Below are 22,011 nucleotides of genomic sequence, written 5' to 3'. Positions count from 1 at the left end.
CTGTGCTACATCCCCGCCCTTCTGTCTCCTTCAATACAACAGGTTATTTTAATATTACCCATACTGTTTGCAAATAACAGCAACTCATTGACTTCTTCGCATTCTGTTTGGTTTTTCTACGAACATCCATGCCCAGGAGTATTTCTCTTATACATGTATCTGCTTACACCGGTTCTCTTTATTGTGGTTTCCTTTCTGTTTCTTTGTTATGTTATTTTGGTTCTCCATTAAATCTTTCTTGAACTACTGAACTATTTATAGTACACAAAAACAATGAATAAAAAATGTAAAATGATTTTAAAGAATACATTACATTTCAATCAAATAAGAATTTTTAGACAAACAGACAAAAACAACACACAGACAAATAAACAAATCAAAAAGAGAAAACGAAAAACTAAAAGAATGCAAAAAAAGTGGCAAAGCCCAAATGAGGTACCTTTGCAGTACATGTATAACCAGGGGCGGACGAGGGGGGGGGGTTTCTGGGGTTTCCGGAACCCCCCCCCCCCAGCCAAATAAAATTAAAAAAATTGGTGTTTTTTGGGGGTATTAATCAGTGAACAAATCTGCTGCCTGAAACTGGTAATGATCATCCTCAGAATGCACCAGATTGCACCATTTTGCATCCTTTTTTTCAAAATATTCCGGGGGGGGGGGGGGGGGCATGCCCCCGGACCCCCCTAGCAAGCTAGGCGCTTTGCGCCGTCGGCTCGGCGCTTTGCGCCTTCACACCCATATCTTCAAAATATACTTTTGGAAACCCCCCCCCATAAAATGAACTGATCCGCCCCTGATAACTAACCAAACTTGACCAAAACAAGAGTACGTTTTCAGTATAGAGCACCTCAAATGTACATGTACTGAATTTTATTGGAAGTACATTTTTGATACGTTTGAGGTACATTTTTAAGCAATTGGAACATATTCAGTACATTTTCAGCTCATTTTGGGTATACCAATTTTGTACTGATGTGTATGATCACAATGTCGGTCACGTAAAATGTCCTATTGAAATTCATGAAGCCGGTCAAATGTCCTATTCATGTTGATGAGGTAAGGACAATTGTCCGATTCACACAAATGTGCAGCAACATCCCTGGATAGTGGGTTGAACTCACCACATGAAGTCTTTACACAGTGAGCAAAACGTGGGCTGTGGGAAAAACATGGCCATGAACTTGTGTCCGTTGACCTGGTGTACCCTGCGTCGCATCGCACCGCGTCGGCGGTTGAGCATCCCCTCTTTCTCCTTGAACACCCTGTCTTTGCGTTCTGTGGACACAAATAAGATAAGATAAAATAAGATAGGATAAGATAAGCAGTGTTGTTGCCAGCCTAAGAAGACAATAGGTCATTTGGACCTCCCTAAAAAAAAACAATAGGTCCAAATGTCCTGGCTTTAAAAAAACAATAGGTCCAAATTGTACCGCCATACTTTGTTGCAACTTTTAGCAACTTTTTTTTTTGCCACATTTTTTTTTGCAACATTTTCAGGCTATTCGCGTTTTTCCCTATCCTTCTTATTGTGAACCTGTTTCAAGTCCTTTGGCATTGCTATGATGTCGCTTCCTAGTTTTAATTGTTCATAAACTTTGCGAGGAGAAAGAGCCTGACATTCCAGGCCTACCCTTTCCAATATAGTCCCCGGTGTGCGAATGTAGGGATCCTGCCTGATCTTCGCATTACGGTTTTTACCATGCCGTAGTATTATATTGATGAACTTTCCGCTGTTTGCGTCGTAAACGCAGCCTCGAGTGTCAATGACGACAAACACGGACTCGGCACTGAATGCATTTTCACTCGTAGCGAACATGAGCATTTCGATCGGGGTTTGTTTTTCGACTTTGCAACTCCCATTCCATTCATTGCAGACCTTGTCCGTCTTGAACGAATATGCATCCTATCTTATTTTATTGACCACCAAAACGTAACAACTATCGGTCCATCGACCGGACAAGGCTAGGTCCAATCAATGAGTCAAATCAGAAAGGAATGCGTCAGAGACCGAAGACCGAGGCCTGGCAACAACACTGGATAAGAAACATTGAATGTCCATTTTCAGTTTAAACAAACATGGACATTTTTCTTTTGGCACCTCATCACATTTGAATATGCATGCAACCTTAGAAACATTGAAGAAAATTACTTTTTTTTCTCTTTGAACATCTTCTTTATGCATTCTGCATTAAACTTTGAAAGGATCAATGCTAAAAGTAACAACAGGGGTGGGGAGAGAAAGTCACACTTGAAGGAACTCTTCTTCTTCTTCCTCTTCTTCTTCGTTTATGGGTTAACTCCCACATACACTTGTGTTTTTTGCATGAGTGGCATTTTACATGTATGACGTTTCTTCCGCCATTTATGCAGCCATACTCCAATTTCAGCAGATGCATGCTTGGTATTTTTGTGTTTCTATAACCCACCAAACTCTGACATGGATTGCAGGATATTTTAGTTCTTTGTCTTGTAATTGCATGTGCACAGGGGGGAAAGGGCAGTAGCACAAATTCTCCTCCCTTAACCCACTAGGCGCGGACGGAATTCGAACACTAAACCTCCTGCATGGGAAGTGGACGTCATCAATTTTTATCCAACATTGGTAAGAGAGACCACTCATGAGATAACAATATCGTTCAAAGCACACGTGTGTATATCATGTAAATGAGGTCATGTCAAACTAGTCTGGCAGGGACCTGCTTTTCCACTGCTTATTTTGCCAAAGTCACCGAGACAAACGTCATTATGGAAACACTTTTGCGCAATATGTTCCCCCTGTAAGAGTCTTTAGAACTAACACGTCACGCTACACTTTCTAGAGTGACTTCTCTTTGCTTTGACGTTAAAGATTGCACGAGGCTTTGGAAGAGATTGAAGTTCCAAAAGAAGCATCTTCAATTTCTACGCCTTGACTGCGGGACGTTTTGAGTAAAATACATATAAGTGCAGTATGTAGGATAAACAGAATACTACATGGCTTGCTGTGTCGTACCAGATTTACAGGAGTTGTTTTTTCAAAAATTGAAAACCTCGCTTTCCCTCGCAGTTCAATATTTTAAAAAGCAACTCGTGTAAATCTGGTACGACACAGCAAGCCATGTAGTATTCTCCATAAGCTATTAAGTCTAAAGAAAGTCTCACAAAATGGAGGGAAATCTGAGGTGCTTGTCACCAGATTGAGGTAAGTCTGACTGAGGTGCTTGTTACAAACACATTGTTGTGATGGAGGCTTCTGCAAGGGTGTAATTGCTTGTTGCTGATTGCTTTTTCTCTCACAAAGTCGACTTGCCATACAGGTCCTAAAAATTGTGACATTTGCAACAAAAGCTCAGTTGGTGTGTGTGTGTGTGTGTTTCTGATGTTTTCTTTTCAGTTAATATCATATGGCATGCTGACATGAAATGTGAAAACTTTACATGTGTATGAAACATTCCTTTTTTTGATGATCAGGGAAGGACATAATTATTAGCCACACACACACACACCATTTGGTGTGTCAAGTGTGTACATATTTACTACCCAGCAAAACACACACTCACACACCTATAATGTACACAAACACAGTGTGTGTGATGGTGTGCATCATGCATGTTCCACAAACAGTGTACCTGCATACTCGTTTGGCATATCCGGACATACAGGTGGGTGTATATTTGTGTGTGTCGGTTTCTGTGAATGTGAGCAATGTGAAGGTGGGTGTACACATGTGTTTGTCCGTTTCTGTGAGCGTGAGTAAATGGGACTGGGAGAGGCCTTCAAACAAAAGTCTCATTCACTGTGTTCTTTCACTTTTGTATCACTCGGGCTTAATAATAATATTTATCTTGTAGGCTAGTCACTTTAAGTTGGGTCTAAATCACGAAGCTAGGTGTTTACTGAAGAGTCTGTGTTATATGTCATTGTCTTCACTCTCACGCTGTAAAGAGTCAACCCATCTATTAAAGGCACAGTAAGCCTCCTGTAAACCATCACAGATACGGTCAGGCTTTTACACACAGTACAAACACCCTTTTATTTAAACACTCACCAATTGAGAACATCCTAGGTGCCCTCCGTAAAGAGCGAACAATTTTCAAAGAATTTATTTTTGCGTGGTTTATCTTACCCCTGAGCCATCGTGAACCCGTGTGATCCAGTTTCCCTTTTTCACAATGTAGTCGTCAGTTAGTCATTTGAATGCGACTCGATGTGAGCTTATTTACAATAGCACGTTTTTATGCACGAAACAAACAGCTGTGGTTCACAAGAACTCTAGCGATGGCTTTTGACTGTTGAGAGGAACGGCGATATGCATAAACCGTCGTCTGCTACGACCCTTGCGTGACCCTGCTTCCGGGCTTTTCTTTTTTCAAACTTTCACAACTTCGAATTGTACTGATCTTGTCTTGATGAAAAAAGAATTCTTTTATGATTAAAGAATGTTTGTGTAACAAGCTGTCAATTTATTATTTAGATTTTAAAAGTTAGGTTTAGCGCAAAAACGCACCACGGTCCAAAAACATTTTGATAATCATCGATTCACGGCTATCGCCAGTTTACATCGATAGAATGAGACCCGAAGGGCAGTAACTCATGTTTGACCTGAGTTCAGGATGGGTCCAAAAAGTGTTCGAGACAATCTGCAAAATTAATTCTTTAAAAATTGCTCGCTCTTTACGTAGGGCACCTAGGATGTTCCCGTTTGGTGAGCGTTCAAATGGAAGGGTGTTTGTACTGTGTGTAAAAGCCTGACAGTATCTGTGATGGTTTACGGGAGGCTTACTGTCCGGGCGTGATTTCCGGTATCGTAACAGCCGTCCAGCACCAAAACGAGGCGCCATTGTTGTTGAGGACCAAGTCCACGAAAATAAATTCTTTGAAAATTTCTCACGCTCGACAGAAAGCAGCCAGGATGTTCCCGTTCGGTGAGCGTTCAAATGGAAGTGTGCTTGTACTGTATGTAGACGCTCGGGGAGCTCTGTGATGGTTTATGGGGGGCTGGGCCGCTATTGCGCGAATCTAACCCTAACCCTAAAGATTCGCGCAATAGCGGCCCCGCGCAATAGCGGCCCGCGCAATAGCGGGCCGACCCCGTTTATGGGAGGCTTACTGTGCCTTTAAACTTTCCTGATGAATTCACTGGGTACTTTCAGTTTCACCTTTGAATCACTGGAATTTAATGTTTGTTTTGTAGGCTAGTCAACTTAAGCTGGGCTTAAATCATTAATCAAGTCGTTTAGTATACAAGGTTGTGTTCATGCCCTCACTTGTCCTAGACTTAGCGAGTCCCCCATTGACCAAACTTTCCTGATTCCATTTACAAACCTTTACACTTTCTAAATAGATATCAAGCACCAAACTTTGATCATCAAGGTTTTCCTGGAAGGTGTGCCTGAAAATGTTTTTTGCACTAGAAATAGTAGAATTGTCCTGAAAAAAAGGAAAATCTATCCTAATTCTTTCCCTTTCAGTGTTTGGAGTGCATAATTTTCCTTCTTACAGGCCAAATCTATAGTATGCCACATTTGAAATCATGAATACTTGAGCAGACCTTTTTCTGAATCTCAAATCCATTTAAAAGTTCTTTTGGTGCACCATCTGAGACCTGACATGACAACCTCTGAAAATCTATGGTCATCTGACTAAGTCTAAGACTGAGCGTTCATACACCTGTTTCAACTGAATCTGTGCATCCATTGTGCCTTTAGAATCCACAGCTAAGCTGAGGTTATGACTTATAAGTTTTATCAAAGTGTGTGTGTGTGTGTGTGTGTGTGTGTGTGTGTGTGTGTGTGTGTGTGTGTGTGTGTGTGTGTGTGTGTGTGTGTGTGTGTGTGTGTGTGTGTGTGTGCACATTTGACTGTCATCATGTGCATATCCGTCTGCGTCCATGTGCAAGATTGTATGCACAACCATGTTTTCGTGTATGCTTCGGTGACTGCATCTTAGAGCTTCGTTGGTGTCGTGACATTTTGTTCCAGGCTGCAAATAGCTGCTCCACGAGCGCTATGACGTAGAAGATATTGACAGCCCTGATGACTGTTCCAATTTATTATTTTCTTTTTAATACAGAAATCTGATCTAGTCATGCCTTTGCCCCACCCCTTATGGCTTGGCTTTTGAAAGCAGGTTGGAACCAAATGTCATGACACCATCAACCCATTTCTCCTGTCTGGCGCATACAATTCTGTTGCTCCCTTGTTAAAAGTTTAACAGCAGAAAATCGAAAGTATCTTTTTACATTCAGTCAATATTTGTCTGAATGTATTCCAGTCGACTGGGATCGAGAGTGTGCGAAGGATGTGTGTGTGTGTGTGTGTGTGTGTGTGTGTGTGTGTGTGTGTGTGTGTGTGTGTGTGTGTGTGTGTGTGTGTGTGTGTGTGTGTGTGTGTGTGTGTGTGTGTGTGTGTGTGTGTGTGTGTGTGTGTGTGTGTGTGTGTGCGTAGCAATACCCATACAACTACCGGACAGATGATCATAACACTATATATGTGAATTCCTCCAGATAATATTCCCAGTGCAACAACAAACCAAACCAAACAAACAAACACACAAAGTACAAACAACCAGCAGACAAAAGAAGAAACAACGATACTTACCATGAGGTTTGGTAGGGACTGCCTGACCACCACTGGTGTCAACGGTTTCTGAAACAACAAAAACAACAAATAAAATGTACATACAGATCTCCTAATGATTGTAATGCTGAGGCCGAGTTCACAATCGCAGAGTGTCATTTAAATAACATGAGCACTAACTTATGAAGGGACCATGAACGGGGACTTAGCACCCAATGTCAACAAACAGCGACCAGTACATTATGAAAAGATCTCAACATATGTTTTGGGCTTTTTTGTTCAATATTTGTGTTTTTGTGTTGCTTTATCATTCACCAACACAGGATAATGGGTTTGTTTGTTTGTTTGTTTGTTTGCTTAACGCCCAGCCGACCACGAAGGGCCATATCAGGGCGGTGCTGCTTTGACATATAACGTGCGCCACACACAAGACAGAAGTCGCAGCACAGGCTTCATGTCTCACCCAGTCACATTATTCTGACACCGGACCAACCAGTCCTAGCACTAACCCCATAATGCCAGACGCCAGGCGGAGCAGCCACTAGATTGCCAATTTTAAAGTCTTAGGTATGACCCGGCCGGGGTTCGAACCCACGACCTCCCGATCACGGGGCGGACGCCTTACCACTAGGCCAACCGTGTCGGTCAGGATAATGGGTGCCCGGCGTAATTTAGAAAATGCTGTATAGTTGTACTATACACATGTATGTTTGTATTCAAGCTACATGGCGGTAACGTAGATGACGGGCGCTTGCATTTCATCTCACGACAGAGCCAGGAGTCACCTGACAGCCCTGCCAATTTTGTTCACGTAGTATACTCCTGTGGGCGAACATTAACTGTTTCTCATTTGCCAGAAAAAGCCAGTAAGGTAGATGACAGTTATGGAACCCCCAAGTCTGTTTTTTCTCTTAGGGGCTTCGCTACACTCACACGCACAGTGGTACCTGCCATGAAAGGACATCCTTGGGACCAGTTAAAAGTGTTCCTACATTGCAGGTGGCCTCTCATGACAGGTAGATTTTGGTGAAGATAATAGACAAAGGGCCTCAAGAAAGTGTCCTTTCACGGGAGGTGTCCACTCATCAGAGGGGCCTCACATCACAGGTACCACTGTAGTAAACAAAGCCATGTACATAAACTAACAACTGTTGAAGCCCGTTTTAGTGTATAAAGTCAAAACTGGAGCAAAAGTAGGAATTCCAATTTCCCCGGACATTTACGTTTTGCCATGGTGTCGACTCACAAGGACTTTCTCCTGGACAAAAATGACTGCAGCAAAAGCACTGATGTTCGTCTCATTTAGAATGATAGTGCATGTGATCAGAAAGAGCTAGTCTATATTTTTAAAAATAAATGTATGGTCTTCAAAAGTACACCGGGACAGTAACGCGGATGACGTTTTTTTTGTAGTATTTATTACTCTCAGAGCCAGGAGATACAAGTCATTGGCATGTATTGTGCCGAAGTTACCCTTTCGCCGACCATAACAGAGGTGAGAAAAGTTTATTTTTGGTTTTTCATCTTTTTGTATTGGCTGCAGGACCCCCAGACAACGAAGAAACGAAATGGTCGCTTCTTATTGACATTGAATGTTAGTTCAAAGACCAACTTCACCTACAATACAAATGTGTACTAAATACTTGTAAAGAAACACCTGAAATCCTTCAAAACTAAAAGATGCCTTCAATCTCATGTAACCCTTCATGTCAGCCCCTAAGGATCCGTCCAGGCTTTTATAAGAGATAGGACCATCCTTTAAATTGAACACATACCAAAATTCAATTGCCTGGCTACTTTTTGTGCAGAATTGGACTTTTTTTCTTGAATTTAATAAATTATTTATGTTGTAACCGACAGTGACAGAATGACAGGTCAACCTGTGAAATGTATTCAGCTAAATATTCTCAAACTGCACAGAAACTGATGCAAGTCAAATCAGGTGGGCTTTGTCTCACTCTCAGTATTTAATTAAAGTTGAACAGAGATTTCTACAATTCTTTCACTGTTTGATTTTTGTGTAGGGGACAAATGATGGCAGAGCATAAAGAAGACAATCTCAGTTGAAACCTGCACTAACGACAGAACAAGCTGTGTAGTTTGTATTTGTTCTCATGCAAAACTGCCCCGATTTGTAACCTGTGATTTGTAGATTTGCTGAATATCTGCAGTCACACTTTACTACATGTAGAGCTCAATTCTTCAGTGAAGCTCTAAAACCTTGATAACACACAGAGGTTTTGACATAAGGGTTTTATTTAGCTTTAAAGAGAAGCAAAACATACCCTGAAAAATAATCAATTTAATTTTTAAACCTCTAGTTTAGGACCAAAGGTTTAGACTCACAACAAAATCCTTGCTGATACACAGCCAATTAAGGACATGTGTTGATAACAATTAACATGCTTCAATGCTTTTGGTCCCCTGGATTCACTGCTAAATTCCCTTTCAAAAACTTTTTGTTACACAGGTTTCTCTTCAGTCTGAACATTATAATTTTCTCAGTGGTAAGACTGGGTGGGAGCATCTTGTTACTCTCCCGTATCGTTACTCCCCCGGCTTGTTACTAACCCTAACCCTAATAGGGGGAGTAACGAGCCGGGGGAGTAACGAGCTGATCCCCTAAGACTTGTTCCTCTTTTGAAACTGCCCTTCAAAAGTTCAAATGCCTCTCTGTGTGAATTATCAATATGAAGATTGCCCCTTTTTAACTACATGTATGTAAAACCTATCTTTCTTAACCTTCACCGGATCACGCTGTGGACTACACAGACCAAGTCCAAACCGGATGGTGTGGGTTCAATACTTTCTTAAGAAGGATTCAATGTAAAACAAGTATGGGTTGAACATGACCAGCGCCATCCGAATCGGTATAAACTTTTATATAATAAAGACTGTAAAGTTCCTTCTTAAATTCCTCATATAATATCGGGGTCGTCTACAACCCACATCATCCGGACTGTGTTAGTTAAGTTCAAATTACGTCATCTTTTTTGTTTTGTTTCCAATACAAAGATGTAATCCTGTAAAAAGTGATGGTTTGTGGTTGGAAAGGTCCTGTGGTGTTCGCGGATTACATGAAATCTCAAACCAAAACTCCCAGGAGTTACAGAGATACAGACACTTTTCTAAGGCTTTGGGTTGTCCATGACCCAAAAAGCCCTGCGAAGGTTAAAGGCACAGTCCTTCCCGTGAAAATATTTCGGCTTACTATCTCAGATGTGCGAAGGCTTTTACACAGGGCAAGGCTATCCCTCCACTTGGACACATACCAACAAACAACATCTTGATGGCTTCTAGTGGTAATTTTTGGATGAATGAATTTCGCAAATGAACACTAGTGCCAGTTAAGATATTAAATCCCCCCAAAAATTGCACTCTGCCTTGAAAGCATTGGTACATGTCCAAACAGAGGAATGGTCTTATTCCATGTAAATCCCCTGAAATTGGCATATGCTGCCTGAATGGCGGGGTAAAAACGGTCATACACCTAAAAATCCACTCATGCAAAAACACGAGTGAACGTTGGAGTTTTAGCCCATGAACAAAGAAGAAGAAGAGATTCCATGTAAAATCTAAAATCCTGGCAAGATCTAAAATGGTGAAGCTGGTTTAAAATGACACAGGAAGGGCTGTGCCTATAACATCCGATCCTCTCAGTCTCAGTACAGACATCTACTGTGTGAAGATCTCTTCCTCATTCCACAGGGATGACCAGGAAATAATCAGATTTGAGTTGCCAGTGGGCAGCAAACTGATTAGGATGCCCCCTGATCAATCCTAATATTCCTGGCTGCAGGTTAAGTGAGTAATCACCCTGCTGCTTTTGAAGCAAAATGACCCAAGGCAGATCGACTGGTCAGTGCATTTGACTCGATCACCTCCCAATGCCAGCAAAGAGGTGACCTGACTAGTCTGGTTGGTCATTTTTTCCTGCACTACAGCCTCTTTTTCAAAGGGGCTGCTTATGAAATTTGTGATACAGTGGAACCTACAAATGATGACCATAACATGATCTTTAAAGAGGGGTGGTTTCTTTTCTTTATTTGGTGTTTAACGTCGTTTTCAACCACGAAAGTTATATCGCGACGGGGAGAGGGGGGAGATGGGATAGCTAGAGCCACTTGTCAATTGTTTCTTGTTCACAAAAGCACTAATCAAAAATTTGCTCCAGGGGCTTGCAACGTAGTACAATATATGACCTTACTGGGAGAATGCAAGTTTCCAGTACAAAGGACTTAACATTTCTTACATACTGCTTGACTAAAATCTTTACAAAAATTGACTATATTCTATGCAAGAAACACTTAACAAGGGTAACAGAAGAAACAGAATCCGTTAGTCGCCTCTTACTGGGGAGCATCGGGTAAATTCTTCCCCCTAACCCGGTGGTTTAATTAAAGGTACATTTACATATGCTGGGAACAGAAAATCTGAGAAAGGATAGTCTTACAAGGAGGAAGTCATAAGAAGGGGAGTCTTAATTGAGGGAGGGGGGGTCCAATGCACAACAGATGATACTTTGATAGTTAAAACAACTTCTACTCTACCATCCCCAATGGTAAGATATAATCATTTACTGCTGTTTGCATGTTTGTTGTCAAGTTAACTGTAGTTTGTTAGCTCGTTAGATCTTTTTCAGCAAAACTGTCAAAAGTTATTGGTATGGTTTTCCCCTATAGTGTCTGATTGCTTCTCTTCTTGAATACCTAGGAATTCTACAACACTTAACTATAGCAACAAGAAATTGTGTAATAAAAATCCAGTCCAAGGCCTGATTGCCGCCGCTGAATATTAGAAATTTAAGTTGTAGCTGTCTTTTCACTTTCGGCTATCATTTTTTCCAGTATGTCTTGATTGATCAACTAACTGTTAAACCTATTGGTATTCACCACTTAGCCTTTTATTCCTGAAGCAGAATGTATAAAACAACATTGATGTAGTGGTGTGAAGCTTTCTGATTTCCTCTAAGTTTGTACTTTTTCCATTAATATAGTCTTTTCCCTCCAGGAAAAGTTTACAAATTCTCAACAGTGCTTTAAATGTGAAAACATGGAAGAACGTCCTCACCCATACACAAAAAAAGCAGCCAAACAGGATGGCAATGAAAGGAAACATATCATAAGGAAATGATCTTGAAGAGCCACGATGGTGATGGCATATCTGTGATATCTTTGGAAAATAATTCCGCACTGTTTTAGAGTACCGCGAATTCAGCGAATCAATAAATGTCCTCAGCTGAGAGCCCTCATTGAAACTTCAGCTATTCTGTTTCAAACTTCACCATTTTTTAATTTTAATCCATTAAAATAAAAAAAATTTACCAGAGAAAAAGTATGCAAAATTTGTGAAGAAAAATACACCTTTATTTAACCATTCAAAATGTTGTTATTTAAATGTATAGCAATATTACAATACAAGAGAATTTACTTACAAAATGTCTTGAAAATTACTGTGACAACCCATTTGAAATGTATCTCCCTTGCTTACTAAATGAAAGCGAATAGAATTTTTGTGTATGACTCTTTTAAATAGTTGTCTTACATCTTAACAGCTAGAGTTTTGTATGCAAAAAGGTGTTCAGTTGAGAACAATGTTATTACTAAGTACATATTTTTAAATATGATGTCTTTATGTTACATGCATCACCTCTGCAATTTCTCCATGAGATAATAAAGTTGATTTGATTTGATTACTTAGGGAGGACTCTCTTACTGCCAAACACTACACTGGACCATAAGGAGACTTCACTGAATCCTTGATGTGTCCGCTCACTACTAGTTACTTATGGTCATTTGGTGTGCTTTGAAGTTGATCTATGTTTTCAAAATTGTGACCTCCCAGCAAAATGTGTGACTAGCATAGTTAAATATTTGGAGTAAGAGAACTTTAAATGGATAAACTGAAGTAAAATTATATAAAAATACTCTGACTATGACCTCAAATTCTGTTTGTCAACTTTTGGACACATCATATCATTTAACATCTTCTGGGTCTTTTTTTTCCTTGAATAAAATTGTCAAAATTATCTGAACATTCAGTTAATCAAGGTTATATTAATCTTGTTCCGACAAAATGTCTTTTGAACTATTTATGACATTACCAGCTTGAAAAGACAGCATGTGCACGAACTGAATTTAAATTTAATAACAAAGACACTGCTTCACTTTACATTTTATCTATCAATAATCAAAGAAAACAATGAAAGAAAAATGGTCTCATAAAAATACTGCTGAACACCTGAAGAATATGTGTGCAGAAACAGAGAGAGAGACAGAGACAGAGAGAGAGAGAGGGAGGGAGGGAGGGAGAGAGAATAACCAACACACATTATTATACACGAGATCCCACGATTGACAAAAGGCTCTTTCCTGGCAAAATTGTATAGGCATAGATAAAAAAAATGTCCACCAAATACCCGTGTGACTTGGAATAATAGGCCGTGAAAAGTAAATATTCGCTGTAATGGCTTGAGATTTACTGGCCGATGTGAATGCGTGATATATTGTGTACAAAATTCCATCTCACACGGCAGAAATTAATATGTAAAGCGCTTAGAGAACGTCAAGCGCTATATAAATCTCCCATATAAATAACTAAATAAAATGTAGAGCGTGAAACCACTTTAATAAGACAAAAGGGCAAAGAGAAAGTTTTAACGTTTTTAACATTTGTTTTGTGCTTCATAAATGTTATTGAGTTATTCTGTGTAACTGTTACTAGTGTAAGTCTGCAAATATGTCTCTGCTTTATGTATGGCTTTTAAATAAAATATTTTTTGTTTAGTACCCTACCTTACTAATGCTATACAATGCTTAAATTATAAATCAAATAGTTTTTAACTATAAATCTCATGGTTCTTTATCAAACTACTGTAAAATTATTCTAAACTACGTTTTAATTTTAAATATGAACCATACTCCTGTCTACGTTTACAAACTACACTTGTGCGTTATGTTTATAGTTAAAAAAGAATGTATTCACTCTCAGTAGGAAAGTGTTCTTGTGTGAAACATTTATGCGAAGGAAAACCACATGTTTGTGACAGGAAGTCTGCGCAGAAAAGTATTCAGTGTTAACATTTTTATTTGAAAACGCTGTAGCACACTTTGGTGAGTGTGTGCACACAGTATAGGCCATTTCCCAAGTTTGTTTGTTTGTTCGTTCATGGGCTGAAACTCCCACGGCTTTTACATGTATGACCGTTTTTACCCCGCCATTTAGGCAGCCATACGCCGCTTTCGGAGGAAGCATGCTAGGTATTTTCGTGTTTCTATAACCCACCGAACTCTGACACTTGGTCTTGTGCTTGCGTGTACACACGGGGGTGTTCGGACACCGAGGAGAGTCTGCACACAAAGTTGACTCTGAGAAATAAATCTCTCGCCGAACGTGGGGACGAACTCACGCTGACAGCGGCCAACTGGATACAAATCTAGCGTGCTACCGACTGAGCTACATCCCCGCCCCTACTTTCCCAAGTAAATGAGCAGATTCTTTGTGCCCGTTTGTGGTCACAGCTATTTCCCAGAACCAGCAGATTTCCTTTCCAGAGTATTTCACAACAAGAGTTTCAGTTTCACTATCTTTTTCTTTGACTCCATTGTCTTAATGTCAGTATGCCTTTTCTCTTCTTTGACTCCATTGTCTTAATGTCAGTATGCCTTTTCTCTTCTTTGACTCCATTGTCTTAATGTCAGTATGAGTATGCCTTTTCTCTTCTTTGACTTCATTGTCTTAATGTCAGTATGCCTTTTCTCTTCTTTGACTCCATTGTCTTAATGTCAGTATGCCTTTTCTCTTCTTTGACTCCATTGTCTTAATGTCAGTATGCCTTTTCTCTTCTTTGACTCCATTGTCTTAATGTCAGTATGCCTTTTCTCTTCTCACTACTCAGCCTTCTCACTTATCTCAGCATAACATTGTGTAAGCAGCCTTATCAGAAAGTGGAAATGACATGGATGACTGACACTGTGTGACCCTAACCCATCAGGACAGAACCTAGCCTCTCACAGTCCTAGTCAAAAGAGCTTTCATTGTGCCCTATGGACGATGGTTGGTGCTAGTCAGCAAGGGGAAGTATGCGTATGTGTGAAGTATGGCGTTTGGAAAAAAAGGATGCAGGACTGTTCAAGATCCTACACAGCACCATTTGGGGCACAAAGACGTTAATACATGTGCACTGTGACAAGGTGTCGTAAGAGCGGACAGCCCCATCAAGAACCATGATGTGCCACTGTCATTCCTTGCTGGCCCTTCTTGAGTGTATGGCTGCTTCTGTCTACTTCCGAAGCGACGGCACCGATATCGCCCATACCAGCCAGCTGCTCATTAGCATAAACAGTACAGTGTGCGGGAGTCGGCCAGTGGCAGTGGCAGCGACAGCCTGGCGAGAGGAATACAGAGCGCGCGTCACGAACTCTTGCTCATTCCGCATCAAGCTCGCTACAGCACAAACCCTCGCCACAGCCTCCACACAAACACTCTCTCTAGTCCAAACTCTAAACAGACCATTAGATCAAAACTTATGGGGGTCTACAACATGGCAGCAGGGATGGAATGTGTATGATAATGATAAGGCGCGGGGTTTTCTCACTCACCCTCTGAGGTCGATCCATTGAGTTCAATCTGAACGTGCACCTTGCCGTTCGGTTCCAAGTCGACCTGCAAACGATAGCAGCGGTCACCTAAAGCGGTCAGCACTCGCAGACGAAGCACATAAACTCTTCAATCTCACACGGACAAACAGAACAAAGCATTTAGTCGCACAAGATCACCACAAGACACAAAACAACATGATTTTCTGGAATAACAAATGTCAATTCGGAAAATGTTCCGTGAAATATGCCCCGAGAAATGGCGAGATAATCAGACTGGCATCCACAAATAGGTCTCGGTGAATCGGAATCTGGACAAAGTCCGGTCAGTTCGTTCACCGAAACTAACCAAATACACCCCTAGACAAAGCATACATACCCAGAGATCTGCCTTATCCTTCAAATCCTCGAAAGAAAGGGTGCAGATGGCAACGAATTCGTCTGGTGGAATGGTGGAGTCATGAAACACAGTCAAATTAACATTTTGTCCGTTGTGCACCTCGGACGTGAAATCCTCATTCCAAACGGGTTTCGTCGTCTTCGCCTTCGTCGTCGACCTCGCCATAAACACCTCATCGATGTCGATGTTGATGTACGGGTCTAGAATGGGTGGCGTTTTGCTGGGACCCATCGACACGAATCGAGTCGAGAAGTCGGTAGGCCGCAGCTCCACTGCCTCGCAGAGCTTCAGCTTCATAGACCCGTTGAAATACACCATTTTCGCCTCGAGTCGCTGCGCGATCGACACAGACAAACAGCTAAGGGTCCAGTCTAACCGTATCCGAATGTCTTGAAGGCATCTAGAACCTCAACCATCCGTGAGACAAGCACAAATACAGGAGAATACACAAGGCATAAAAAAATTTCACGGAAGTTGTAATGTGAATATTCTGCAAACCCGTCAGAAATGCATAAGCTTTGCGCATGCGCAATAATTAGTTGCTTTTACCTCCGACCCCCCTCCCCCCTGCCATCACACTCTCATACAAAACTGAAACGTCCAACATCTATTTTGTATCAAAAGGTTGGAAAAAAATTCTCGTGATCGCAGAGATGTATATTCTTGGCAGTTACGGCTGATTCGACACACGAACAGCAACAAGAGCGAAGAATATCAATGTTGAGTGATTGCGAAGTTCATCGATTGCACTGGGTCAGACACCGCCCACCTCAAAATTTGTTCCCCGTGAAAGTATGCCCTCGTTACTCCTCAGTACTCCTTGCGCAATGTCTCTCATGATGCATCAAGTTTTGTAAGCGGAAATAATGTAATACACCCGGCAGTATCGCATTCCTTTTGTAGACGCTGTTAGTGAACTTCATTGCACCTGCAGACCGTTTAAATGTCGAGTCACTAATAAAGGGCGGCGTCAGTCAGTGCCATTACTATTGTGTCGCGCGGCCTGATTAATGTCAAGCGGTTTTAAAGATTCCTTCCTTCAGTTTCGTGTAAACGATCATGTAAGTGAGACACGACAGGTTTGTTTAGGCTTTACAATTAATATAAACATCCTTTTTACTAGGCTGACATACCAGATAGAAAAAAAGAAAGTGTCCGACACTCAGCCAGACCGTTAAATGAATAAGCTCAGTGTTTGCGCGGCCTGTGTGTGTGTGTGTGTGTGTGTGTGTGTGTGTGTGTGTGTGTGTTTGGAGCGATAAAAAAAAACCTACTGGACCGATCTTCGTGAAACTTTACACGTTCTTCCAGATGATATTCTCAGATGTGGGTTTTTTTCTGTTCATTTTTCCGATAAATGTCTTTGATTACGTCATATCGGTAAGAAATTTGCGGCGGCACTGTCACGCTCTCATTTTTGAGTCAAATTGGCTGAAATGATCAGGTCAAACAGTCTTCAACTCAGTCCGGACTATGGACTTGCAGCAGTTTCTGCTCGGAAGACTGATTAGAAATCAATTAGTTTGTTGATTCCAGCAAAACTGGACGGTATCGCACGCACACAGGCACTAATGATAACGCGGGAAAGGAGGGCAACTTAATTTTATGTGGACAGCGGGATTAATTTAACCACCGCCAGTTCTCCAAAACACGTTGATGGAAAGCTCTAACTGGTCATTAAAAAACGGGCACTTTGACTGGCTAAAATTTGCTGGCAAAAACTTGGCTTTAAAAAAAGAAGCAGCGTCTAAGGTTCCACATTTTTGCATATTGCATTAAATATAATTTCTCTAGACTGAGTCACGAATTCGTGAATAAAGCTATTTCAGAACACAAAATTGCCAAAATATTTACTTGATGCAACGGTACATCATTGTACGTCACATTGACGCAACTTACATTAAGCCACGTGCTTAATGCATTTTATTACAAAGTTCGTTTAGTGATGCAAGTATGAAACGTCTAAATTGGACCTCTACTTAGAGGAAAATTTGGACCACTGGTCCAATAAATCCGATGCATTATAACTGTGACATCATTTGTAAAATTTATGGAAAGCCAAATCGGCCAACGATGCGCGCAATTACAGCCGGAATTCCGCGCGGACTTTCGAGCTATTCTCGTCGTTGATGGTCAGAAAGTCCGCGCGGACATTTATTGTCCGGGCGGAATTACGGGCGTACTTTTTCTCTACTCACTAAAAACATGGAATGGGAATTTACCGAACACTCATATATATATGTAAGTGCCTTGAAATCAAGGGCGATCACTCAAATTCTTCAAAGCGCGGGATTACAAATGGCAATGGATGTTGCACTGTTAATGCAAGACGTGAATGCGCATTCTGATAATCATCGGCCGGTCCACGCTATCGCTCATGTCTCTCTGACAGGATGCATAATTACTACGCGAAGTAAAGGGAAAGAAGCGGAGCTATAAGCCGAAATTTATCAAAACAATAATACAGAGTTATCTCCCATATGTTTTTCGCTAATGTTTCTGACAAAAGACAAAAGTGATTGCAGAATGACCGACTTCGACAGTGATCTCCGTTCTGTTCTTCACAGTTATGATAAAGACATCGTTCAAAGGTCAAAACAAGTCGAAACTTTTGAGACTGGTGTGGGAAGGAGACCGTGATATTGTTGCATCACTCCCAACTGGTTACACCCTCTCTTTCTCTCTTATAGTTACCGTCATTAAAGTTTGTGTTGAAAGCCTTCAAGAAAAAGGATCTCATTCTTCTTCATTTTCTTATGTAATCATTCCGAGCTATAATATACACTTACCGTGCGCACACACACACACACACACACTGACGCGGCACACACACACACACACACACACACACACACACACTGACACACACACACACACACACACAAGCATAAGAAATGTGCTGACAGTAAATATTATTATACTGTCCGAGGAGTGTCAATGGCAGAAGGAACTGAAACGTGACATATTTGAGATTCAAGTTGACACAAACCCTCGTTTCATCTGTTGAGGTTGAAAGCGGTGTACCATGACTTTTGGAAGCACATTTTAACAAGTCGCGTAAGACGAAAATACAACATTTAGTCAAGCTGTCGAACTCACAGGATGAAACTGAACGCACTGCATTTTTTTCGTAGTATCGTCAGACCGCCTCTCGTGTCAATGGCAGCGGAATTGACAAGCCAAAATAGCGCGGTAGTGATTGCGCTGAGCAGGATAGCACGCTTTTCTGTATATCTATTCTTTTTAACTTTCTGAGCTTCTTTTTAATCCAAATATATCATATATATATATATGTTTTTGGAATCAGGAACCGACAAGGAATAAGATGAAATTGTTTTTAAATCGATTTCGGAAACTTGATTTTAATGAACATTTTCATAATTTTAATTTTCAGAGCTTGTTTTTAAATCCAAATATAACATATTTATATGTTTTTTGGAATCAGAAAATGATTAAGAATAAAATAAAATTGTTTTGGGATCGTTTTATAACAAAATAATTTTAAATACAATTTTCAGATTTTAAATGACCAATCTCATTAATTAATTTCTAAGCCTCCATGCTGAAATGCAATAACAAAGTCCGGCCTTTGTCGAAGATTGCTTGGCCAAAATTTCAATCAATTTCATTGAAAAACAAGAGGCGAAGCCATCAAGGCTCACGTAAGAAATCGACAAACAGTAACACAAACTCAATCACTCCGTCACACATACACACACACACACACACACACACACACACACACACACACACACACACACACACACACACACACACAGACACACACACACACACACACAGAGAAAGAGCATAGGTGAAACTGTGCAAGAAAGCGAGACACTAGATCTAGATCTCTCTGTCTGCATGTAGCCTACTTATAGGCTAGGCAGATTTCATCAGATTTCACCTCCTGTGTGAACAAATTGCTATAAAATTTATTTCACCTTTTTTGTACTCTACATGCATCCATTGATCAGGTAAAACAGAGTTGGCCAACGTTTTCCCATGCGAACTATATTTTTGAAGCTTTTAAAGAATGATGACAACTGCGCAATAACGGTATTCCGAATATGCTCCGTCCCTCACTTCTCACGTCTATAACATGTCTTATTTTAAGGGATGTGCCATATGTCACTCATATAATATGTAAGAAAAGCACATTCAGTTGATAAATCGGTTCAATTGTATTTATTTAGCGCGAAATAACGTAGCCGAAGCTCAAATCTAGCGCATTTGGTGTGGTTTCACAGGGCGCGTCTCCCGGGTCGCGTTTGACAGGTATGTGAGTTGACAATTACTGTGCTGATATTCTCCCTTCTTTACCCGTTACTGTTGCAATACACATGTGAACATGCACACGCACACTCTATTCAACATGACCTCGTACTTACGCTAAAGCCCGTCTTCATCGTCTGATGTACCGACACAGGCAACCTCGGTCACAGTGTTGGCACAGCTCTCCCCTCTGCACTCTCCACAGCCAGACGTACACACGAGGCCGTGTTTTCGGCATGAACATCTTGCTGTTCGACACTCTGTCTTGCAATTGCATCGGATGACATCGAGTAAATCACCAGGAGCAGCAGCAATGTCAATGAGAATAGGAAGCATGGCGCCTTGAACAATCTCCCATCCCCAGTCCATCGGATCCAGGAGGAACTGTTCTTGATGCAAGTGCATCCATTCTTGCACCTGGAAGTATGTTCTCATGGAATGGAATTTAGCTGCTGCTGATGTAGGTGGGAGTTTGCAGGGCTGAAACGATGAGGTACATGTAGAGACTTTCTGCATGTACTTGATGTAGCGGAGGAAGTTCAAAGTGTCTCTTTCCTTTCCCCCATAGAGTTCTACAAAGGCCCTTTCTCCTGCTCCTATCAGCTCATCAGTGTCTCTGCAAGGACTGGCGCTGAAGACATGGGCCTGCTGCACGAACACTGTTGACTGGGTCAATTTCTTTAAACACACTGGTTTTCCAATCCCGAATGGACTGCTAATTGTATCGCATCCACCAAAGGCGTGCGCAAACAGGATGTTCTCACAAACTTGAGATCCAAGAACAGTCTGGACTTTTCTGATGTCCCACACTTTTGCAGCTGATTTTGCTGTCGATGATCTCACTGATGTGAAGAAGACGGGGCAGTGATCTGGCGTAAGATGGTACAACAGAAGGATGAGCAGATCGGTGTCCTCGCCAACCAGAATCACGTTTCCCTTCCTTGCCAAATCCAGAGAAGTCTTTACGACGAGCCTATCAGCATCACCAGTTGCATGGACAGTGTCAAAGCCGTGCTGTGAAAAACGGGAACTAAGGAGGTTGATGAACCGCTGTTTGTTGTTTGGATTCGTCAGGAAGCGCTCCTTTGGTTCCCACAGGACCATGTCACCCTCAAAAGTGATGGCACATGCTGTATTGGCTCTGCTTGTTCTTCGCAAATGGGCTGCATCTTTGGTGGTAGGTCCGCAGCTGTATCCATCAAAAACAACAGTTCCTTTGCCAAAATGACGAATGAGAAAGTCTACGTAACTCTGAGTAAGCTGGTTGTATGTTGAACCACGGCACCAGGGCAGAAGGTGCAACAGCAAGCCACCATCGATGACATATGTTACATCATCAGGAATAACACCATTTACCTGCTTTGTTGAAGTCCAGATGTAAGTTGCCAGTGCAGCCTTGGTACCTTGTCTTGGCAGACCACCCGAATCAAACAGCGATGCTGGGACACTGCACATCTCAAAGGCAAAGGCGTCCTCAAGACATCCGTTGGTGTTCTTCACAGTTGTCACTAGTCTCTGGAACAACAGCATGGAGTCAACATGTACTAGATCATCATGCAGATTGGACGACTTGGCTTTCAGAGCCATGGTTACAGCTTGATCCTTCTTTTTAAAGGTGAAATCCACAACATTATTTCCGATCATGCTGCTCAGAATCTTGTTTCCTACGCCTTTTGCTTGTTCTGCATTCACAGTAGCTTCAGCTTCTTTTCCGCTTGAAATGGATCGGAGGGCTGTATCCACAGTGAAAGGGTTCCTATCAAGCAGATATCTCAAGATCAGCTGAATGTCTGTGTGATCTCGCTTCTGCCTTGCCACGCTCAACTCTTTGTGCTGCGTTTGTTGCTCGCTAGAACGGAATGCAACGTCTGTGACAGACTGCATTGCGTCGTGGATTTCTGCACAGGCAGGCATACACAGTAGCCAAACAAGTCGTTCTGCCTCCCCCATTCCAGTACCCCGAGTGAGACCACCATTGCTTTTCACAGACCGCATGAGTACTTGCTCAATTGCAAGATCAGTAGAAATCCCTGCCCAGAAACGATTAGTTCTTCTCACGACATGATGGCCTCTGCTGAAGAACGCGTGCACTTCTGGGTGGGTATCCTGAAGATCAAGCATCTGTTGAAGATACAGCCAGCCAGACTTTGTGTAATTGTTGTGTCCAGATGCTGCAAGAAAC

General features: G+C 41.5%; 1 protein-coding gene across 2 annotated transcripts in view; it reads right to left on the bottom strand.

Moving 5' to 3' along the window:
* Positions 1–16,052, bottom strand: part of LOC138953093 (calcium-independent protein kinase C-like) — a 39,260-nt gene extending 23,208 nt beyond the window's left edge. For both annotated transcript variants that reach the window (XM_070324873.1, XM_070324874.1), the window contains exons 1-4: positions 15,534–16,052; positions 15,158–15,221; positions 6,579–6,626; positions 1,122–1,275 (exon numbers count right to left, since the gene is read on the bottom strand). In XM_070324873.1, coding sequence (XP_070180974.1) covers positions 1,122–1,275; positions 6,579–6,626; positions 15,158–15,221; positions 15,534–15,872 — 605 coding nt within the window. In that variant the 5' untranslated portion in view covers positions 15,873–16,052. The remainder of the gene's footprint in view (positions 1–1,121; positions 1,276–6,578; positions 6,627–15,157; positions 15,222–15,533) is intronic.
* Between the last annotated feature and the right edge of the window lie 5,959 nt (positions 16,053–22,011).

Source organism: Littorina saxatilis, linkage group LG17, assembly GCF_037325665.1.
Source record: "Littorina saxatilis isolate snail1 linkage group LG17, US_GU_Lsax_2.0, whole genome shotgun sequence".
In the NCBI taxonomy this organism is placed as follows: domain Eukaryota; kingdom Metazoa; phylum Mollusca; class Gastropoda; order Littorinimorpha; family Littorinidae; genus Littorina; species Littorina saxatilis.
Note: the sequence above shows the minus strand (reverse complement) of the source record. Positions and strands in the feature narration are given on the sequence as shown.